Consider the following 21,642-nt stretch of genomic DNA (forward strand, 5'->3'; position numbering starts at 1 on the left):
TACATTTATTTGGTTCCCGCTAAGAACAGTTCGCTCAAATTAGCTCCATTAGCTCCACAGCTGATGCATGTCTTCATTTCCCAATAGACTGACAGTTTCGCTCCTTTCATTGTATTAATACTTTCTTTCCTTCAGCCGGTGAGGAGGGTCGTTACAGCCCACATCAGCGATGGCGAGCCGCCTCCCTTTTCACTCACAGCTCTCCTCCATCATGGAGACGATGGCCAAGTCTGTCCTGAGTCAGGTCTGCAAACTGGTGGACGAAGACTCGAGTGAGCTCCGGTTGGAGGTGTCTCGGCTGCTGGTTGCAAACTCAGCCCTGGCAGAGAAAGTGAACAGCCTGCAGTGCGAGCTGACGGTTGTGAGAAGCGACGCCTCCAAGTTGTGTAAAAGTTATCGCAGCGTAGGTGTACAAACTGTCTGCTTCAGAGACGGGGACGCTTATGGTACTTGTTGTTTCCCAGTAACAGTAGCTCAGAGGATTTTAAACAGAGTGTACCAGCATTGCTTCTGTGTTTACTGGTTTGTTTTCCCTTTTTACTTTTACTGTTCGACTTTTCCTCAGAGTCTGGACCTCCCACCATAGAGGGGATCTTTGGAAAAGAATGGTGTATGAATCTGTGGAAAGACAGAGACCCATACAGCCTGGAGAGAGTCACAGACTCGCCACAGTCCTCTGAGAAAGTAAGAGGAAGGTTTGCAGAGGTATTAAATGTGTATGGCTATAAACAAAGGCAAGAAAAGCAGGTAATATGCAGGTTACATCAAAAATATACATGTTCTTAATAGTGCAATTAAAAACTCTGCTTATGCACATCGAAAAGCAACAGTAATTGAGGAGTGTGTAGATGCATGTCTCAACAATGTTATTGAGGTTATAAATGTGTATAACATGTTTTTACAAGGAAATACTGGTGGGAAAAAATACACTTGGGAATAATAATAATAATAGAATATTGTTATGTATGTGAACACAACACACATCACATCAACAATATTTTTTTTATTATACTTGTAACTTTTCAAATTGCTTGTCCAACCACCAGTCCAAAACCCAAATATATTTAATTTACAGTGCTATAATTAGAGGAGAAGCCACACTTGAGAAGCTGGAACCAGAGGTTTTACATTTTTCCTTTATTTGTGACTTAAAACAATTATCAAAACGGCTGCAGATAAATTTTCTGCAGGTTGATTACCTGACGAAGCATTTCAGCTCTAGTCTGGTAAAGCATTGCTGTCACAGAAGATGTTGCTGTGTTGAACTACAGTTTAATATTTGGACTTTTTCTATTTTGCAGTCCGTAGCGACGCTGTCTGACCAAATTACTGTGACTGAGATCAAAGAGGAGGATTATGTGGGGGACGCTGTCTCCAGCTGCCGACAGGAAACACTTAGTATTGAAGGTAAGAGGGTGAAGGAGCGTTGGCGTGAGGGAATACACACTGCAGATTTAGCAGCTTTAGATTGAGCTTTTCGTTTTGTATTTTTATGCAACAGAACATGAAGAAAGCATTGCAGAGGAACCAGAGACACTGTCAGTTGGTTACTCGGCTGATGGCAGCACTTGCAGCCTGTCATTTGATCAGGATGGAGAACAGGTTGTGTCTGCAGGTGGTATTGAAGAACCACCCATGCAGCTGATATCCATCAGTGACACAGAGGAGGCCTTCAGCACTCATATCATTCCAATTGAGGAGGAGGAGGAGGAGGATGTACAGTTTATTCAAGAAAGTCAGCAGGAGCCAATGATGAACACAGCAGGGGGGCCCAGCCACAAAAAGCAGCAGACATCTGAAAACAGCACTGCTGTGGATAAAGATTCCCATGACGACTGTAATATGCTTCATGTAAAAACCACCAGAGATCCAAATAAAAACAAATTCACTTGTCGAATATGTAGCAGGACATTCTTCCACAAGGGCACTCTAACACACCACATGAAATCGCACAAGTCAAACTTTTGCAATATTTGTAAGCAGCATTTTCCTCACAGGAACAAGTTGAACTTGCACACCTGCGTGCCTCCAGTTCCTTCTCAGAGAGTCAGTAAGTCATGCGAGCTGTGCGGGAAGACCTTTGCAAACCCATCAGCTCTGAGGATTCACTACGTCGTCCACACCGGAGAGAAACCCTACAGGTGCAGCTTATGTGGGAAAGGGTTCACCCAGAAAGGCAATCTGAAATGTCACCTACGTATCCACACTGGAGAGAGGCCGTTCTGCTGTGTTAGATGTGGGAAGACTTTCACGCAAAAGGTCAACCTCAATCATCATTTAATGGCTCACAGAAATCGTGAGGTGGTGGGAGGGAAGTCCATAGCAGTAAGACATCTTAAAACCTTTACGGCTGAAACCTGTCAGTGACTGATTGTGGTACAAGGTCAGTAGCAATGTTCGCTGAATGCATTATATACTACTTATCACTTTAATGTAAAAGGGCAGTAAATGTCATGTTCGTAATGACCTGTAGTCTGTAGTATTGTTAAAAAATCAGGAGTGTGGAGCAAAATGTCGTGTTTTTGTCATTTGTTTTTATTTAAGAAACACAGTCATGAATGTTCACTTGTTGATTAAAATTTTATTTGATAGAACTCTCCTTTTAAAGAATTAATTCCTTTGTCTAATCTAAACTCAAGTTGCCTTGAAAATTAGAGAATCAGTTTTATCAGGGGAGTCTTTACATATTCAATGTTGACAATGCACATCTGATGGGGCTTTGCAAGGGGCAAGGGGCATGCAGGTGTGAGTGAAAAGGGGTGGGGGGTGATCAACAGCACACAATTTCATTTTTGGGAAGGGATAATGCACTCAGTTGGGTCAGTGTGGTCTGTTGAGGGGGGGATCATTATTACAGGCAAAATAGGTGCCTAGTACAGATCTCTCTGTTTAAGCATGATGACAGTTAGGTACAGAATAAAAATATGATTTCTTTAACAGAAATGGTTAACATTTAGTAAGAAAAAAAACACTAGTTTGGCTTGACTACACACTGACAACACAATCTGTCTTCTAAAACCAAATACATATTTGAACAGTAACAACATTTAGACCTGAACAATTTCTCACTCTTAACTTTTATGTGACCCACACACATCAGCATCTCTTTTTGACAGTTTTTAAAGACATTGGCCCACTCACTTTCTTTCACGTTAAATGCCAAGAAATGAGGCATGGCATAAAGAAAATATAGAGCAGCGTTGAGACTTGGGAAATGAAGCAAACAGAGTGAGTTGTTTTACTTCTACATTGTTGAGAAGAGGTAGTTTTGAAGGTTTATGCTACATGTGTGCAAACAATGTAAAGTAATTATTTTGGCATTATTTGACACAAGCCTTTTGTGGTCTGAAATATGATACTGAGGTATGTATAACATGTTACACCAACCATGACAACATGCAATGAATGAAGTAGAAGTATTATTCTGTCATAGTTAGGATGAGCAACTCACAATAAATAGACTTAAATGAAATGTGTCATCTAATTTATGACACTTCCATTCAATCAGGATGGGAAATTCACTTTAAAGGCTTGCTGAGGGCATCAAACCTTTGCCAATGAACCCCCCCAAACCAAAAACATGAACCAAATCCCACCAGTTCAAATGGTACATTAGAAAGGACACATTCTCTGTACCTTTGTCTGGCTGCTGCAGCATTTCTGTCTGCATTAAAGCTAAAAACACCCAACAAACTAAGATCTTACAGCAGCACTGTTAACCATATGAACTAACTAACTAACTAGAGTATTTATCATCCACGTTTGAGTTTTGTGTAGACATTTTGGCACATGTTGAGCCACTCTGAGTAATACATAGAGCACTTTAGAAGTAGCTGTTCAGAGTTTGATCAGTCAGTTGAAACACTGGTGGTGATTTAAACCATACTTGTATGCATAACATTTCCCACAATCCACACAGCTATAAGGCTTTTCACCAGTATGTGTTCGAAGGTGTATGTTCAGAGAGCTTTTCTGGGAGAAACTTTTGCCACAGTCTGGACAGCTGTAAGGCTTCTCCCCGGAGTGCACGCGCTGGTGCAGTTTCAGGTACGTTTTCTGTGCAAACCGCTTCCCGCAAACTGAGCAGCTGAAAGGCTTCTCACCGGAGTGTCGCCTGATGTGGACTTTTAAACTGCTCAAATAGTTGAATATTTTCCCACAGAATAAGCACTCGAAGCGTTTTGTTGGCTTCATAGGTTTTGGCTGATTGGGGAGTTCTTTGGTTGCGTTCATGTGGATATTGTTCGTATAGTCAGAGTATTCAGCGGTGACTGAAGGAGGATTTGTGTTGTCAACCAGAGTGCTCATTGTTGCATCATCTATTAACTTGTCCATAATTGTTGTCTGTGTGCGTAGTTGTGTTTGACTGTCAGCCGTCATGGGGAAGCTGTTTAATTCCCCTGAGTGAAGCTGCAGCTCATCAACAGATCTATGAAGCATGCTGTCCTCCTCAAAAATTCCAACAACTGTCAAATGAAAATAAATGCAGTTAAATCACTGAAACTTTCTGGGGTTAAAATTATCTGTTTGTTTTTTTTTAATCCACACTTACTTTTTCTGTTATCTGTGAGCATCATCTGTTGACCAATGGGATGATCATCATATATCTCCTCCTTGACAAAGATGAGATCAGGTTCTCTCTCCAGTAAGTCGATTGCCTACCAACAGGACATGTGACACAACGCTCATTCAGTCATTTTCAGCTCACTAAAGAAATGACTGCATTCGGGGGAAAAAATACAACCAGTTGGTAAATGATTCACTGACCTGTGCCCCCATGCTTGTCATAGCAGTAGGCTCCACTGTGTCTTTTCTTTGAGGTGGGAGTTTGTCTTCTCTCCACAGATCCATGCACCAGTCCTTTCCAAAAACTCCATCGATGGCCGGAGCAGGCTGCTGCTGCTGTTCTGGAGGAAGAAGCAGATATGAAATTGTGATCATCATAAGATAAATATCCAACAATATCAAATACAACTTACAACAGCATTAACATGAATGTTTAGTTTTTTTTCTTAAAGACTGAATATGTAGAACCAACAACGCAGACATGAATCTCTGGCTAAAACTATATAACACTGACCAATAACCTTTTAACTAATTACTGTATTTTTGTCTCTTTTTGGGGTTTTTTTTTTCCTCTCTTCAATTTATTGTCAAATTAAGCTTCCTGGCTGCAGTACTTGCGTTCATCTTTATTTATATTAATCTCATGCTTACGTTGCTATTGTTATTCACCATATATACCATGGCAAACTAGTAGTATGTGAAAACCTACTAACAGGGCAGTAAACCTGACTCTGAACATCTACGTTATTCCGGATAAACCCGCCTCCGGTGTGGCAGCCTAGAGAGCGGCTGTCTGTCCTCATTGTGACCGTCCTGACCTGCTGGGTGTCGGCGGTTGACGTTGTTGAGATGTGTAGGATATGTCTGTGCCTCTCTCGCTGCTCTCAGCTGGACCTCCAGCGAGTAACACCTCTTCTTGAGCGCCTCGTTCTCCGTCTTGTGCAGGGATATCTCGGTGTGAAGGACGGAGGAGCATTCGTCAGCCAGGTTGCCGATTTCCACCAACGCCGACTTCGTTAGCTTGTCCAGGATGGCGGCTAACTGCGTCCGAAAACTTCGGTTTGTGGTGTCGCACATCATCTCGACAGGGAGGCTGAATATTGCGATTTTTTTGGCAAGATTCCCGGCGTAGCGACGTTGCTCTTTAATCAAATATGCAGTATAGCTGTGCCGCACGGGATTGTGGGTAAACTCGCGTCTTCTTCTTCTGGACTTCCGGCAGGCTGGATGCCTTGCAGCCCTTTGCTGCTGCCTTTGCAGTTCGGAGTGTGTGTGTGTGTGTGTGTGTGTGTGTGTGTGTGTGTGTTGTGAGCCTTTGACTGGTTCCCAGTGGGCTGAAGCAGGCTCTTTATTGTCACAGTCTGTGTGATGATACAGTTTAGGCGGGTTCTTTGTTCCATGTAATGGTTGCAATGTTTCACAGTTTGTTTTTTCTGCAGGTGTCACAGAGTTCATTCTTATGTTTGCCTTCCCTGTCATCATGCCAGTGCACAGTCTAACAACTGTGTGCCTCCTCTCTTTCTCTCTAATGCACTTTCTTTATATTTTGTAACGGAGGAGGCGTTATGTCCCTACTTTTCATTTTCACACTACTTCCTACTATTTCCTACTATTTCCCACTGTTTTGTTTTTCTTGGTAACATAAGATAAGATAAGATAAGATTTTCCTTTATTGAAAAATAAAAAGCTAATTAGACAGAGCAGCATAGAGGAATGTAATGCAAAAGTACAGAAGTGTAAAAGTACAATAAAGAATCACAAAATGAGAATATTATACAATATGATAAAAAACATAAGACTATAATGAAAACTATATACGCTATATGCGATATGCAGTAAAATGGTGTGCAAAATATTTTGAGCAGCGTATGACTAAAAACTAAACTGTACATGTGCAATTTAAAGACAAATAGTTTGTGCGTCATAGGTTGAAGTTTCACCAGTCTTAATGAGTGGTGGTTGGAGATACTGGGTGCTGTGGCATATTTACACTCAGATGTCCTTATGTGTAGGCAGCTCTTATTTCTGTCTCTCTTCAGTTGCTGCCTCCTTCCCTTCCACCCCAACATGGGCTGGCACCCCAAGACAGTCCACTGAGCCTCCAGTCTGCTCAAGCCTATATAGCAAAGCCAACAGCTCCACCACATGGTCAGACCGGAGCCCTAACTTGCTTTCTCTAAATCAGTCACTGTCAATTCCGGTGTCGTCAGAATAAGGATCCCCAACCCTAACCTGCCTTGTCCTGTTCTTCAAAAAGTTGCCAATTCACTGGATGCTAAAGCTAAATGTATACATGAAACTACACCTGTTCTAATGTCAGACATAGCTGGTATACCATTGTTTAAACATACTAACCCATCTATACAATAATACCATTATTGTATTTCCTTCTGCTGCCCTTAAGGGGGTTGTGAGCAGTAAAGTCCCCTATTCAAATGACTGGTGTCCCTTTTTTGTTCCATAACCTTCTCAATATCCCCGGTTTGTGAGCAGGGATTATAGAAATTCAGTGTTAACACATCTGTGCTTCTGTCATACCCTAACCACCACACACTCTAGCAGAGACTCAAGTTTCACCCTCTTTTGCCGCACAGATCTTATAAATGTCGCACAGGCTCCTCCTGCCTGAGACCCATGACTGTCTCAGAAAATATCACAGTTTCACAGTATAACACTATTATTATTATTAGTTACATAATGGAATAAAAACAGACAGATGGTTGGTTGAACAAATGCTTTATTATATTTTTTATATATAACATATTTTTAATATATAATATACATATACAGTACAGTAGAATTCAAATCTGTAGATAAGCCCATGTACATGGTATGATAACCGTCAATCTTCATACCATGGTATGCCATGATATCAGCTTTATAATCATCTTTATTTCCATGTTTCCCTCTTTAGTGGAATCCACACTTACTATCAATTATCGATATAACTGTGCCACTCTTTCAACCCACAAGCAGCTCCTTTTTAAAATCTTTACTGTGACATGATTAATTTATGCCACTCATTTTGAGCTTGACCAGGTTCTGCTGTTGAGCTGATGGCAAACTTCCATGGCAAGAAAACAAGGATATTTCCATAATTTCCACATTCAGTGCCCTTCCTATTTTAACCCTTAACTCCCCTTGTATCTGAAGTATTGTTACGTACGTGTGTTTTGCCTCCGCTGTCCTGAGCCCTGCTCCAGGTGCCGCCCTCCCCTCCGACTGCTCAGGTACACCTGCGGTAGTTTGAACAATCATGTCGCCTGCTTTAAAGCTACCTGGGCGGAAGCAGACGTGGCCAGTGGGCCAAGCCGCCAGATGGTGTTGTGGTGCTCGTCATGTTATTACCATTAGTCCCTCAGTGGAGGGACAGCGTTATTCATAGTTATTTGCTGGATCAGTGGTTTGTTTAGTTTAAATGGTCTTCACATCCTTTCTTTTTAGGAAGTTGTTTTGTGTTGATATTGACTCATTTACGTTTAAAAAAATAGTTTAATAGTACAAATCTTTCTGTTTCCCGGTTAATTATTAATTGTTGCGCCTCTATTCCCCTTGGACCTCCATACTGAGGCCGTAACACGTATCAACACGGGTATTTATAGTAATGTCTACTAATCTGATTTGTGTAATATTAGATACCGTGTTGGTACAGCCAGTAGCTGTCACTGCAGGACAGCTACTCCTGTACATGTACATACAAGGTGCAGAATATTAAAAACACAGGTGTCTCGTTTGAGGCTTGTTTTATCTTGAAGTGTTATAGGGAGGAACTACAACACTAAATTTGTTGGTAACACACAGGTTATATCAGCATAACTGTTATTAATATCAGTTACTTAATATGGTGGTTATTAACATATAATTACATCAGCACTGATAATAATTGTATTATACAGCTTTTTAAAAGTCTATTTAAATAGTTTTGTGTTGTGGAGACCTCCACTCTTCCTGTTAGACATCATTAAGAACCATGAGTGTTCACTGCACTCCAGTGGTCACAGTGAGGAAATACAACACAATTGATTTCAGATTAGAATGTATTGATATCAATATGTGGAAATTATTCTTATTACTGACCTGCTAGAGATGTTTTTGTTAGTTCAGATGAATATATGTATTCTAATTCAAATTTTAAAGTATTAGCCAGAAGTCATCGTATTCAAAGTAGTTATTTAACATATTATGTTTCAATAACATGCTCTCAGTCAGTGTTGCTGTACCAGTCCAAGTCTTGTGTGGTCAGTCTAAACAAGTTCTAAACATTGATATTAAAAGCCACCCCACTGGAGCAGTGGTATATTATAGCCTCTAGATTACTGCAACGTTGTTTTCATACTGTAACCTGTTTGTATTTATTAAACTGTAGCACAACATCAAATTTGGACCATTTGGAAAAAATGAAAACGTTAGCAGCAGATAACACATGATACATATTTTCATCACATTTGATAAGTGAAAGCAGGTGACACGCACTCAAATGTGGAGCAAAGATAACTTTATTATGCTCAAAATATTTCAATAAAACAGCAGGGAAATTACATTTGACTGGCTGTTTTTAAGTGGTTCCATTAACGAATGTCCCACTAAATGTCGGAGCATTAGATTCACTACCATACATGTTCAAACTAGGATCCAGATGTACTGCGAGGTGTTTTTTCAGATTACAGTTCTTTGTAAAACCTTTGCCACATTTGATACAAACAAAAGGTTTTTCTCCGGTGTGTGTGCGCTGATGCATATCGAGAGTGCATTTCTGAATAAAACCCTTTCCACAAATAGGACAGCGGTATGGCTTCTCCCCAGTGTGTGTGCGCTGGTGTGTATACAGGTGCCCTTTTTGTGCGTATCTCTTCCCACAAAGTGTGCACCTGAACGGTTTCTCTCCGGTGTGACTTCTCTGGTGTATTTCAAGCTGGCTAAAGCATCTAAAGCTCTTGCCGCACTGCAAGCAGCCGAACCTCTTTGCGGCCGAGGTCCTCAAGTTGTGAAGCTTCATATTCCTGAGCATGCTAGAGCTTTGGGAGGCAACATTTTGAACCAGACTTTTCCCAGCCTCTAGGTTTGTGTGTGCAGGTGCAAGCTGTGGATTCCACTGTGCTTCCCTCCTTACTGGTCCAGTGAGAGACGACTGGGCGCTCAGGATCACAAAGCTGTCGGGAAACAGAGGCGGCTGATGTTCTGTGATGGGTTTGGGATGCTGCATCACTTCTGGACTCTTCTGGGTGTTCGTGACGGCCTCCCTTCCTGTTGACAGCAGGTAAGCATTTTAAAATATGTCAATAATAGACTGTTGATAGATTGTTAACAGCAGCAATTTTGATGTGAAATGGTAGGGTAAAAAAAAATAAGGTGTGGTAAATAAGGCGGTACTAATTAAGGCTGTTCCATTCAGGTCGCAAAGTGTCAGGGTGCTGTTATTGTGCATGTTGGCACACTGGAAAGCCTCTGCTACACTAAATAGAATGGAACCTTAATTAGTATAATTGGTAACACCCCTGTTTACCCTTCTAGTTCATGACAAAATGGCTGTTGTCAAAAAGATCTATAGTCTGACAAAATAACCGTAACCTAAAGTCTACCGATGGTTACTCAAGGTCAATTTTCTGATGCCAAAAGGGTCCTGAGTCAGAATGTGTACATACATTTTAAACACTGCTGTGCAACCAAACTTTAATACTCACTGTTTTCACTTGTCCTATCTTGTTCAGTGTCTCCATTGTCCAACTCTGTCGGCTCTTCCTTTACCACAATCAATTCAGGCTGCTCTTTCGATGGATTTTGGAGCTAAAGAGAAAACAGCATATGAATTGCACTTTATAAATAAACAACACAGTACAGTAGTGCCATTATGATTATTGCAGGACTCACTTCAGCTGCGGCATGTTCTCCACCTTGAGGCACACTGCTCCTCTCAGTGGAGGAAGTTATGCTTTCCCATGGGCTCTCACTAGGATGCAATAAACTATGATTAAATACACCAGGCAGGGTGTAGCTGACACAAAATGTCATCATGGAGACGTATTCATGGTGTCAGCACAACAGAGACACACTGTCTAACTACAGGCTACACACAGGAATCAACAACCCTACCTTTTTATGGCAGGTCTTGTCCTGTCATGGTCCAATTCTCTGTCCTCTGAACCGTCCCTCACCACTGAGCATGCTGCGGCTGCTGCGTCCTGCCTGCCCCCCTGTGCAATATAAAGCAAGTTCTCCATCAGCTGCAGTTTCTCTGTAAGGGAGGCGATTTCGTTCCGCCCTCGAGTTATCTCTATTTTCAGCATCTTCGACTCGATCTCCACCAGTTTGCTTATTTCCATTACTGCTGTTTTGGATAACGCGTCCATGATGGAGACGAGCTGCGTCTGGAAAGAGAAGACTGTCGACATGGTTCATAAAAAGGTTGCTGTTGACCCCGAGAGACGCACACGGACGAGTTGTTGCGGTGGAGACGGCTTAATGTTCAATGTGAAAATGAAGTTACAACGTTTAACACGAGAAGAGCCGTGTCCATGCCCACAAAATACGCGTGAGAGTGTCTCTTTCCAAACTCAAGTGGTTGTATTGGATGCGGTGTTGCCATCTACTGCCCGGGAAGAAGTATCGCAATGTAAAACACACAGCTACAAAACCAAATGGAGCTGTAACGTCGACACAACCTCGTCCGTCAATTTCAGCGTCTATCGGTGTTGTGTCGATGTTGTTGTTTTAAAAATTGTCTGTCCATACGCTGACTTTTTGTGTCGTTTTAGTTAGTTAGCCGGAGACTCCATTGACCAGAATGCCTGGCGGGCTAAAAAAAAAAGAATGTGATTGGCTGCTGAGAACTCGTTTCAGGAAGTAGTGGGTCGAATTACATTTGCCGACTGAAAATCCTCCTCATGACAATCCGCTCCAGAGATTCTCAGTGGGTAAAGAAACGTGTTTTTTTTTTCCCCCGTAAAACTGTTCGGTTAGAGCTCAAATGTCTGTTTGTTTAACATGTCGAGATCTGAGCTTCTCTTCTCCGGCATATTCCTGATACTCGCTAATTCAGTGTCATGCATAAATAAATAGCTGGGGTTTATAGCTTCACTGTCCTGACCTCTCTAAACCAGCCTCATTGTATTACAGTAGTCAGGCTTAAAAAAGTAGGGCTTTAATATCTCAACACAAACATTTTATGGGTAGAAAATATACAGATGCATCACGATGACTTGCAAAACGGTGTTGTAATTTACTTCCTTATATATTGCTCAAAACCTGTTTGTTTTTTTCTCCCTTTCTCTTCTACCCAGTAACTCCTGAACTCACACAGGTCTGTCATGGCTGGCAGAAGAGTCGTGGTCTTCCCCTCCTCAGCAGAGCTTGGTCCGGTGCTGGCCCAGCTGGTGACATCTCGGGCCCAGAAGGCCATCGTCTCTCATGGCAGGTTCACCCTGGGGCTCTCTGGAGGAAGCCTTGTGTCCATGCTCAGCAAAGAGCTGCTCGCCCTGCCAGACCTGGACTGCAGCAAGTGGGTGGTTGGTTTCTGTGACGAGCGATTGGTGTCCTTTGATGATCCTGAGAGCACCTATGGGCTGTACAAGGTACCTGTTCAGGAGTGTGTTTGTTTGTATGTGCATTAAGGTGCACATATATTAATTTATGGTATTCTGTTACATTGGGGTCAAACAATCCCTTTTTTTTTTCTTTTCTAGAGTCATTTTTTTTCAAAGGTCAACATCCCTGACAGTGGGATCTTAACCATCGACTCCTCTCTGCCTGTGAATGAGTGTGCTGAGGACTATACTCGCAAACTAAAGGAGGTGCAACACCTGTTACTGTTCTATGATACATTCTGGTTATAAAGTCACACATCCTTGTTCTTTTGGATTTTAATATTTTGTAGAATATTAACAAGATTGTCTTGCTAATTTCAAACACACAGGCCTTCCCAGGGGACGATTTCCCTGTGTTTGACCTGTTACTGCTGGGTATGGGGCCTGATGGACACACCTGTTCCCTCTTCCCAGACCACCCTCTTCTGGAGGTGAGGGCTGTCTGGAATTTTTCAGACTTAAAGGAAGAATATGTAATTGTTTGCCTGTATGTGTACTGAACTATTGGGGGAAATTGCTCTCGAAAACATCATTTCATGTCTTGATGTTGAACCATGTTCTGCAAATGTTTCTGTAAACATGTTCACTTATAGAAATATGGATGTTTTCCTGCAGGAGGCATATGAAACGCATTTTATTTTGGGAGGCCTACTAATTGAGATCTGGAGGCATGTTGGGGTTTACTCTTTGATGTAGTTCCAGATTTTCTAGTCTAAACAAATTGTATTTTCTCTGTACTTTTCAAGACACTCCCATGAGTATCTATGGATGTATAGGTTTTAATTTAAGGAGTTAAGCAGAAGTTAGACTTTAGACTTCACAATCATCCCTTGCAAAATGCCTGTGAGGCAGTCTGGCTCATGTTACATCATGGATTTGAGAGTTACTGTACACACTTGGGTTGTGGTTTTCACATTGCCACTTTTTGGTGACTTGTATGCATTACACGTGATAGATGACTGGGTTTTGGGTTTACTCCATATTCAGGAAACCAAGAAGATTGTCGCCCCCATCAGCGACTCTCCCAAACCACCCCCACAGCGTGTAACTATGACTTTCCCAGTGGTGAACTCGGCACGCTGTGTGGCTTTTGTGTCAACAGGAGGAAGCAAAGCACCCGTTTTGAAGGTAACACTTTAGAGACTTTTATTGAACATACACACTTCAAATTCAGAATCTTTAAAAAAAGATAACCTGCTATTAACATGACACAATAAATTAGCTTAGACGAGGTTCAGACACAAACCAGTTAAATGTGAGACAGAGAGGAAATAGAGTAACAGAATAGTGCATAACAAATCATTTGCTGGTTAATTACAGGATTACAAATGTGTGCTTCTATTCAATCACAAGTCACTTTAATGACCCACAGGCCTGCAGAAATATGGTTCATACTGAGTTATGTAACATCACTGTAACATGTAACATATTTTCTTTCAGGAAGTGCTGGAGGGTAGAGAAGGACCAGCTTTCCCAGCAGCTCGCGTTGTCCCGACTAACGGCGAGCTGTTCTGGCTTGTTGATGACCCCGCAGCCGCCTCCTTAACTATCCAGGTAGAGAGGCTTGGCTCAGGGGCCAAACTGTAGCGCTTTCCATCTGCCGAATAAAGACAGGAAGTCAACGCTGGTGCGAAAACACGAAGAGATCGGAAAATAGTGCAGTACATTCCTACTTTCACATGAAAGTGCTGTTGATTATTGTAGCCGAGATAATGAGATAGGATATAAGGATGAACTGAAAAACAGTGAGGACACCTTTGTAATTTCCAGCATTATATTTAGCATTTATTAGAGGTTGGTTAGTGTAACATTTTCTTGGCTATAAAGTTGAAAAAATTAGATTTTTTTGGTGTGTATTGGGTCCATTAACATGACATAGTTACCTTATAAATATACTGTAAAATGTATGTTCTTGAGTTGCCTTGACACCCATTGTAAAATATAACATCCAGTCACAGTCTGACACTAAACATGCATTATTTTTAGTACTTGTCATTAGAAATGTAAAAAAATAAAATAAAATAAATGTTAATAAAACATTCGACTGCTGTGTGCAATGTGCATTGTAGCCCATCCCCTTTAAGACCACAGAACATCCCACCCCTTTAAAGGCACAACTTCGCAGTGTTGACACATCAGGAGCTGCTGCACAGATTTGTGCTTTTTCTGTGATGACCGCACAAAGTAGAGAGACGACTCTTACATAGCACCCACGTAGATTGTGTGCTATTATTTTATTTTATTATTTTTTATTTTTTTAAATTCATTTGCCGTCGCAATGCACGGGCTCGCCTGCCTCCCCGCCGCTCTGCTCCTCTTGCTCCTGTCCTGCTGCGGTCCTGCCCGGGCGTATTTTGCGGAGGAGCGCTGGAGCCCCGAGTCTCCGCTCCTCGCTCCCCGGGTTCTCCTCGCCCTCGTCTGCAGGAACTCCGAGCACTCTTTGCCGTATTTCCTCGGTACTATTGAGCGCCTCAATTATCCCAAGGATCGTATGGCCCTGTGGTAAGTTGTTAGAAACCTCAGTATTCTCGCAAGCTACGCCGCTAAGAAGTTGCTAGCTAAGGTTAAAAAAAAAAAAAAAAAAGTTTTCTTTTTGTAATTTAAGGTGTCTAATTAAAAACATTTTAATAAAAAACGGCGCATTGCTGACCGCTGATGATGGGTTTTGGGGAAGGGTAAAAAAAAAATGGGGTGGACCCGCGAGAGAGAGACTATAATGGTGACAATGTAGAAAAAGTTGTCTTGAGGGTTAAAATATCTAATAAATTTCAACAAGCAGGAAACAAAGAAGAACTAACACCGACTCAGAGCAGGAATAAACATAAAGCAGCTTTAGGTGATCCACTGTTTGTTGGACAGAGGTGAGCACATCTGGTCACTGCTCATCAGCATGGCTATGCATTGATCTGTATACGTGGAGGGGAGGGGACAGGACTGATTTGTCCACGAGGGGAGCTGTATGATTTAACATACAAATCCTAACAAAGAGAAATAGTGTTGTGCGTGTATACCTTTAGGTTACCTCCAGTCCCCATCTCCCCCAGCCCATATACACCTCCTGTCCGTTAGGCCTCTGATCAACTAGTGCAGCGATTGACGCCTATACCTGATCAGCAGACACATTTTATAGCCCAGAGATCTCCATCTTGTGAAGCTTCAGCCCCAGGGAACCCCCCTCACTGATGAGTTGTGCTGGCAATGCTATATGGGAAGTGGAAATTGTAGAGCAGTCAGGAGAAAAGCAGCACTTACTGTAACAACTACATTCTGTTCAAGGGCATTTTTGTGGAATTTATTGTTATGGATTGTTGAGAAAAAGATGACACAGGAAAGTTTGAGTATGTAGCTTTGTACAGGGGGAAGGGCAACCTTAAATATTTGCTCTAAATGATTATGGAAACTAAAAACCTAGCTGTGTTGTGGCTCACTAAATACGCTTTTATGTAGGCCATTTCCAAACCCAATCGCAGTTGCACCCTGTCTGTCATTTGTGAAAAACCCAACCTTCCAAGGCAATTATCTAGTGGGAAGTGCAAATGGATGTTATAGACCATTTAAACATCAGGCAGAAGTTTATGGAAGTGAAAGGGAGGTGTTTTTTCACATAATAACTAAACAACATGCTCCAACAGCCCCTTATGTTTATCCCCTCTGAGAGCTCTGAGCGGTTGGCCAGACTGCCTCGAGGGCTCAGAGAGATTTCACTCACCAACTTGATGAACAAGTTTCACTTTATTGAGGGGCTTTGTATATAAGTGAGGTTGTTTGATTTCTCTTTTTTTATTTGGGTGGTCATAAACCTCTTGTTTGAGGTAAGGACAGTGTTGTTTTGACATGTTTTGCAAGCACATTAATGGACAATGCACACAGCTGTGAGATGTAAACACTACATGCTGTATGCTTTTTGCTCAACCCTTTTGCAGCTGCTTGTAAGCATGCCAAAGCCTTGGATTCAGAATTAGACAAACTGTCATTTAAATCTTTGGTGTCTGCATAGTTGAAAACAGTGTTTTCGACAAACATTTATTTGAGCTGAACATGAGACGGAAGAGTCGGTGTAATCCAAAGTAAGAGAAAGCGGGAGTGAAGGAAGAAATGCTTGGTTTGGCAAGGGGCTGCAGTGTTCTCACAGATTCCTGTGAAATCTCTCAAGAGAACCCATCTTGGCTGTGCAGCTGTTCTTTTTATCCGGCAAAGATTGATAACCTACAGTACACCAAATGGCAAAAAAAAGGAAGGCTGCGGATGTTCTGTTGTGGCATGATTTCTCATTTTTTGATACAGAGATTCAAGCAGATGTAATGACTCTGAGATGAACATGTGGCTTTATTTCCTTCCTCTGCAGAATTAGATCAAACATGCAAGCTGTCTAGCATGTCATGTGTCTCACGCATGGCTTCTGCCAGTTCCAATCATTTCCTTTTTGTTCTGAACTATTGTAGACAAAAGTTTCACTTCTGCAATGCTGTTTCTTGAATATGGTATGGTTTTCCTTATTAGGGTTCCTTGATACACCATTCTTTAAAGTCTGATGTGATACCCTAGATTATATCAACTAGATGTACTGTGTTTTGTTTTGTTTTGATGTTGGTTTCATTAACACTTGTGCCAGTTCTCACAGCTTCAGACACCAAGTTTAAAAAAAAAAAGAACAGTAGGCCATTGTTGAGTTGTGGTATCGTCTTTCAACTCTTGTCTCAGCTTGAATAGAGTATGGTACCAAAGCTACATTCTACCATTCTGGCTGTTTCCCCCTTATTGGCCTCAGTTGTTGATAATGTTCAACTCCTTTGGTGATGAATACTGTTCATTCTACTCATTTACTTGTGTTGTATATTGACAGGGTAGCAACTGACCATAACAAGGACAACACCACGTCCATTCTGCGTGACTGGCTTGTCAAGGTGCAGAGCCTTTACCATTATGTGGAGTGGAGGCCGAAAGAGGAACCCAGGTTAGTGATTGAGTAGAGTTTCTGGTGAAATGTTGTGTTTAAGAGATTTTAAGATAAAATCGGTCTGATTGGTATCCAAATGTCTCTTGTAGCCATTATCGGGATGAAGATGGTCCAAAGCAGTGGACGGACCTCCGTTATGAGCATGTGATGAAACTTCGGCAAGTAGCACTGGAGTCAGCTCGTGAGATGTGGGCGGACTACTTTATGGTAGGTCAACGAAACAACTCTTTACAGGCACAACATCGAGCCAGCACTTCTACCCGGACTAACTTTATTGTTCAGTAATCGCAGCAGAGGGATAAGTACAGAGTTAAGTCCAAAGCACCACCACAATTGTAGTTAAAGCACCGGGGAAGGGTGTTGAAAATCTTCAGTCTCTTATTGTTAAAGTTTATTTGGTCTGGTTCATTTGGAGCCTCACACTGACACACATCTTGACTCCACATGAACCATATTTTAAAATGCAGCTCAGTTGACATTTCTATTTGTACTCTCAGCCCAGCCCACATAGCTTCAGTGGGGTATAATTTTGAAGCAAAGTATATCCAGAATTGCAATAATTTTGTGCTACAAATTTTGGAAACTGTCTTAGCCTTGCCCCCAAAAACAGTTTTTAAATGAATAGTCTTTTTTTTTTTTTTTTACTGTCTAAGTTTTAGAGCCCTATTTAACCTTCATGACCCATTTTGACCATTGGATGTTTTTTTCTGAAGTCAGTTTACAGAGTGCCACAAATACACTTCTTTGACTATTCACAGACATTATACAGTTTATATTCTCTTCCTTGTGTAGTTGGTGGACTGTGATAACCTCCTCACCAATCCCGATGTGGTCTGGAAGCTCATGAAAGAGAATAAGACCATCATTGCTCCGATGCTTGAATCCCGTGCAGCCTATTCAAACTTCTGGTGTGGAATGACCTCCCAGGTATTGTGTTGATGATTTGGTTACACACTTGTGTGTGCGCTGAACATTTTCTAAGGGTTCAGTTGATTTAATGAATGCTCTTAAATCCTCTCTGAACTCAGCTGTTAACCAACTCTGCTTCTTCAGGGTTACTATAAGCGCACCCCTGCCTACATACCCATAAGGAAGCAGGTGCGGAAGGGCTGTTTTGCAGTTCCCATGGTCCACTCCACCTTCCTCATAGATCTCAGGAAAGAGGCTTCCAGGCAGCTAGCCTTTCACCCTCCACACCCAGAATACAGCTGGGCTTTTGATGACATCATTGTGTTTGCCTACTCTGCTCGGATGGCAGGTATCTTACAATTTAATGCTTATATATATATATATATATATATATATATATATACATTTGACCCTTTTAACCTAAATGTTGTAACTTCAGATTGAGAAAATATTTGCTTCTTCTGCTCTCTACAGATGTCCAAATGTTTTTATGTAATAAAGAGACCTATGGTTACTTCCCTGTGCCACTGCGATCCCACAATACTTTGCAAGACGAAGCTGACAGCTTCTTGCACTCCCTGCTGGAGGTTAATGGTCAGTAGCTTGCACTCAGACTGAGGGCTTTACTTTTGCATCCAACTCCCTCTTTTCTTCTGGCTTGGAAGTCGGTATTCTACTTTCTACTGCTCTATCTAAGTAATAACTATCAGCATGCAATTCTATATACCATTTATACCATTTCTGCATCCATCTTCCCTCTCACTGTGCAGTGCGAAATCCCCCAGTGATGCCTTCCAAATACGTACCTGTTCCTAGAAAACAACCTGACAAAATGGGCTTCGATGAGGTGAGTAACGAGTGATGTGAAGATGGAGTCTGCAAAAATGGCCTTCTATCCACTTCTGTGCTGAATGCCTCCCCCTGCTGTTAAAAATCTATAATTACATTGGCTCCACTGTTGCCCATGTGTAGGTGTTTATGATAAACCTGCAGAGGCGGACTGACCGCCGAGAACGTATGCTGAGGGCATTACACGAACAGGAGATTAAATGTAAGGTCATTCCAGCTGTAGATGGAAAGTAAGTTCACCCTGTTTAATGAGTACTTCACACTTGTTTAGTTCTTGGTAATCACACTTGTCTCTCCTTTCTCAATAACAATTTTGCTCTTTCCTCTCTATTTCAGAGCAATGAATATCAGTGAAGTTCATACTATGGGCATCCACATGCTCCCTGGCTACAGTGACCCCTATCATGGTCGCCCACTGACAAAGGGAGAGCTAGGATGCTTCCTTTCCCACTTTAACATCTGGAAAGAGGTGAACCTCAGAAGCTTTTGAACATTTGTGAACCAGACAGACAGGTGACTTATTGATAAATCTGTGTCTGGCTTTAGATTGTGGAGCGACGCCTGCACACCTCCCTGGTGATTGAAGATGACCTGCGCTTTGAGGTCTTCTTCAAACGTCGCTTGATGAACTTGATGAGCGAGCTGGAGCATGAAGGACTGGACTGGGATCTCATGTGGGTTTTGTGCTTCCTCCACTGTCTTTCATTTTTATCTTTATTACCCTAAGTTTGCAATTGATTCTCACTTCTCGTCTCTGTTGCTTTCTTCCAGTTATATTGGTCGGAAGAGAATGCAAGTGGATCACCCAGAGAAAGCAGTGCCTAATATACACAACTTAGTGAAAGCAGACTATTCATATTGGACACTGGGTTATATGATATCATTACAAGGTGCAGAGAAGCTGTTGAAAGCAGAACCACTAAAGAGGATTTTGCCAGTGGACGAGTTTCTTCCGATCATGTACAATAAACACCCTGTGTAAGTGTTTGTATGCTACCCAGTACACACACATAACATATACATCTGCTCAGGAGTTTTGCCTTTCTTTGTTTTTCTTGACATTACCTTCTACTCCACAGGTCTGATTATATGGAACAGTTTGAAACCAGGGACCTGAAGGCATTTTCAGCTGAGCCTCTTCTAGTGTATCCAACACACTACACAGGCGACAAAGGTTACATCAGCGACACTGAGACCTCCACAGTGTGGGACAATGACAAGGTCCGTACAGACTGGGACAGAGCACGCTCAGGAAAAACCCATGAGCAAGCTGAGATCAGTTCTGAGGCCCAGAACTCAGATGTCCTCCAGTCGCCTTTGGACAGTACAGCACGGGATGAGCTATGAGAGGAACTGAATGAGACCCTTGGATTTAGAGCACAAACCCCCTTTATTCTCTAATCATGTTTCATCTTTGATACTTTTGATTTTGCATCTCATCGGGGATGTAACATCAGAGTTTGTAGAAAGATTTAATTTATCCAGATGTGACAAGTTAAAAAGGGATCAGGTGTGTCTCATGTTTGCTGTCGTGTTGTCAGTTTGTAGTTTTTTCTTTATAAAGGCACTAGACTTGCCATTTGGAATGGCATTTGCAGTACCCAACTTCTGTCTGTCATACAGAAATCAATCTATACATTAGCAAACAATGCAACAGTTGTCAGGCAGTTAAATTTGTTCTAATTTGACATTACACTGTGAAATGCTTCTTTTATAAATTTCTCAAGGCTACAAATAAATTGGGACGTAATCACACTGTATGTCACTGAGGAAAATCAAGACTTTTGCAGACATTCATGCCTTAAATCAACCGGTAATACTTCTAAATTCATTGGTCTCTATTGTGGAAAATCCAAGAGGAGACATTTGCATGTCTTTTGCCTTGATCTTCAGTATTTTCTCTTTTTAAACTTCTTATTGCTGAGTTTTGAATAATCATTAGCCAACACTTAAGATGCTTGCAGTAGAGCTTCACTAAAGCAACAAATCACACAAGCAACAGTAGCAGTCGACTCAGAATTATATATTCACAGTGCTACTGTGGAGTATATATGTGTCCCTTGTCGCCACTTTTGGATTTTTCCCAGACTAATGCCGCCAGCCAGCTGTTGACATCGTTATAAATGGGACAGACCAGTTTACACACCTCAAATTTGGTGGTTTTGGGAGTAACATGGTTGTAAATGCCTTTTAAGTTCCCTCAGAAAGCACCCACCCAACCGCATCCAAACACACATCAGTCCCTCTAAATCCTTCTCAGTTAAATCTTAATTTGAGCGTTTTGGGTGAGCAAGAGTTGATAACACATCCCTGATGTAGAGTTTTCATCATCTTGCTTTTTGCAAATTATTTATTCTTTTGCCTCACATTGCTACACTAAATCTTCCAGGAAGTTGATTTTTATGTTAATGGAAGCCGTCCACCCATGGATCTTGCACAAAATGTTAGGGGTGCATTGTGCCAAGAAGAAATAAAATGTTTTATTTTTAAAAAAAAAAGGTTGAATTTGTGATCACTGTGATGGGATGCATACTATCATGTCTCTGGTTTTGCAAATTTAGCTGTAGCCAGTAACAAGATAGTGTCAACAGATAAAAGTCATGAGGAACCACTTCACTTAACATAACTTTATTGTGAGGGAGGTTTAGTTTTTATTTTATTTTATGTGGGATGCCTCTGTTACAGTAACTGTTTATAGAAACCACTGTGAATTTCACATGGATCTCCCAAAATAGCTGTGAACCATTTATTGCATTCATACCTCATTCACTGCTGTCACTG

The 21,642-nt window shown here is 41.6% G+C and overlaps 4 protein-coding genes across 6 annotated transcripts; 3 read left to right on the forward strand and 1 right to left on the reverse strand.

Moving 5' to 3' along the window:
- The first annotated feature begins 6 nt into the window (after positions 1 to 6).
- LOC127357101 (zinc finger protein 691) lies at positions 7 to 2,594 on the forward strand. Of its 2 annotated transcripts, none has more exons than XM_051389296.1 (4): positions 7 to 446; positions 566 to 747; positions 1,302 to 1,407; positions 1,502 to 2,594. In XM_051389296.1, exons 1-4 carry the CDS (start codon positions 170 to 172, stop codon positions 2,365 to 2,367), a joined length of 1,431 nt encoding a protein of 476 aa, XP_051245256.1. In that variant the 5' UTR covers positions 7 to 169; the 3' UTR covers positions 2,368 to 2,594. The 2 variants fall into 2 exon arrangements, with proteins under 2 accessions (XP_051245256.1, XP_051245257.1); XM_051389297.1 differs by having other exon boundaries at positions 9 to 446; positions 566 to 684.
- On the reverse strand, positions 2,562 to 11,282 carry LOC127356780 (gastrula zinc finger protein xFG20-1). The gene is made up of 8 exons (XM_051388803.1): positions 10,657 to 11,282; positions 10,435 to 10,513; positions 10,248 to 10,350; positions 9,126 to 9,810; positions 5,385 to 5,773; positions 4,768 to 4,907; positions 4,553 to 4,658; positions 2,562 to 4,466 (listed from the first exon to the last, which is right to left on the reverse strand). The coding sequence occupies exons 1-8, from the start codon at positions 10,953 to 10,955 to the stop codon at positions 3,853 to 3,855; spliced, it is 2,415 nt and encodes an 804-aa protein (XP_051244763.1). The 5' UTR covers positions 10,956 to 11,282; the 3' UTR covers positions 2,562 to 3,852.
- Positions 11,283 to 11,374: 92 nt separating this feature from the next.
- pgls (6-phosphogluconolactonase) lies at positions 11,375 to 14,185 on the forward strand. 2 transcript variants are annotated; one of them, XM_051389321.1, is made up of 6 exons: positions 11,375 to 11,477; positions 11,844 to 12,134; positions 12,246 to 12,353; positions 12,476 to 12,577; positions 13,134 to 13,274; positions 13,587 to 14,185. In XM_051389321.1, the coding sequence occupies exons 2-6, from the start codon at positions 11,871 to 11,873 to the stop codon at positions 13,731 to 13,733; spliced, it is 762 nt and encodes a 253-aa protein (XP_051245281.1). In that variant the 5' UTR covers positions 11,375 to 11,477; positions 11,844 to 11,870; the 3' UTR covers positions 13,734 to 14,185. The 2 variants fall into 2 exon arrangements, with proteins under 2 accessions (XP_051245281.1, XP_051245282.1); XM_051389322.1 differs by having other exon boundaries at positions 11,388 to 11,473.
- A 67-nt stretch (positions 14,186 to 14,252) lies between these two features.
- On the forward strand, positions 14,253 to 21,359 carry colgalt1a (collagen beta(1-O)galactosyltransferase 1a). Its single transcript, XM_051389289.1, has 12 exons — positions 14,253 to 14,648; positions 16,990 to 17,100; positions 17,193 to 17,310; positions 17,896 to 18,030; positions 18,157 to 18,361; positions 18,487 to 18,606; positions 18,783 to 18,859; positions 18,985 to 19,091; positions 19,198 to 19,330; positions 19,408 to 19,535; positions 19,633 to 19,839; positions 19,941 to 21,359. The coding sequence occupies exons 1-12, from the start codon at positions 14,425 to 14,427 to the stop codon at positions 20,206 to 20,208; spliced, it is 1,833 nt and encodes a 610-aa protein (XP_051245249.1). The 5' UTR covers positions 14,253 to 14,424; the 3' UTR covers positions 20,209 to 21,359.
- Positions 21,360 to 21,642: the final 283 nt, after the last annotated feature.

This window comes from Dicentrarchus labrax, unplaced genomic scaffold (genome assembly GCF_905237075.1).
Source record: "Dicentrarchus labrax unplaced genomic scaffold, dlabrax2021, whole genome shotgun sequence".
NCBI classification, from domain to species: Eukaryota; Metazoa; Chordata; class Actinopteri; family Moronidae; genus Dicentrarchus; species Dicentrarchus labrax.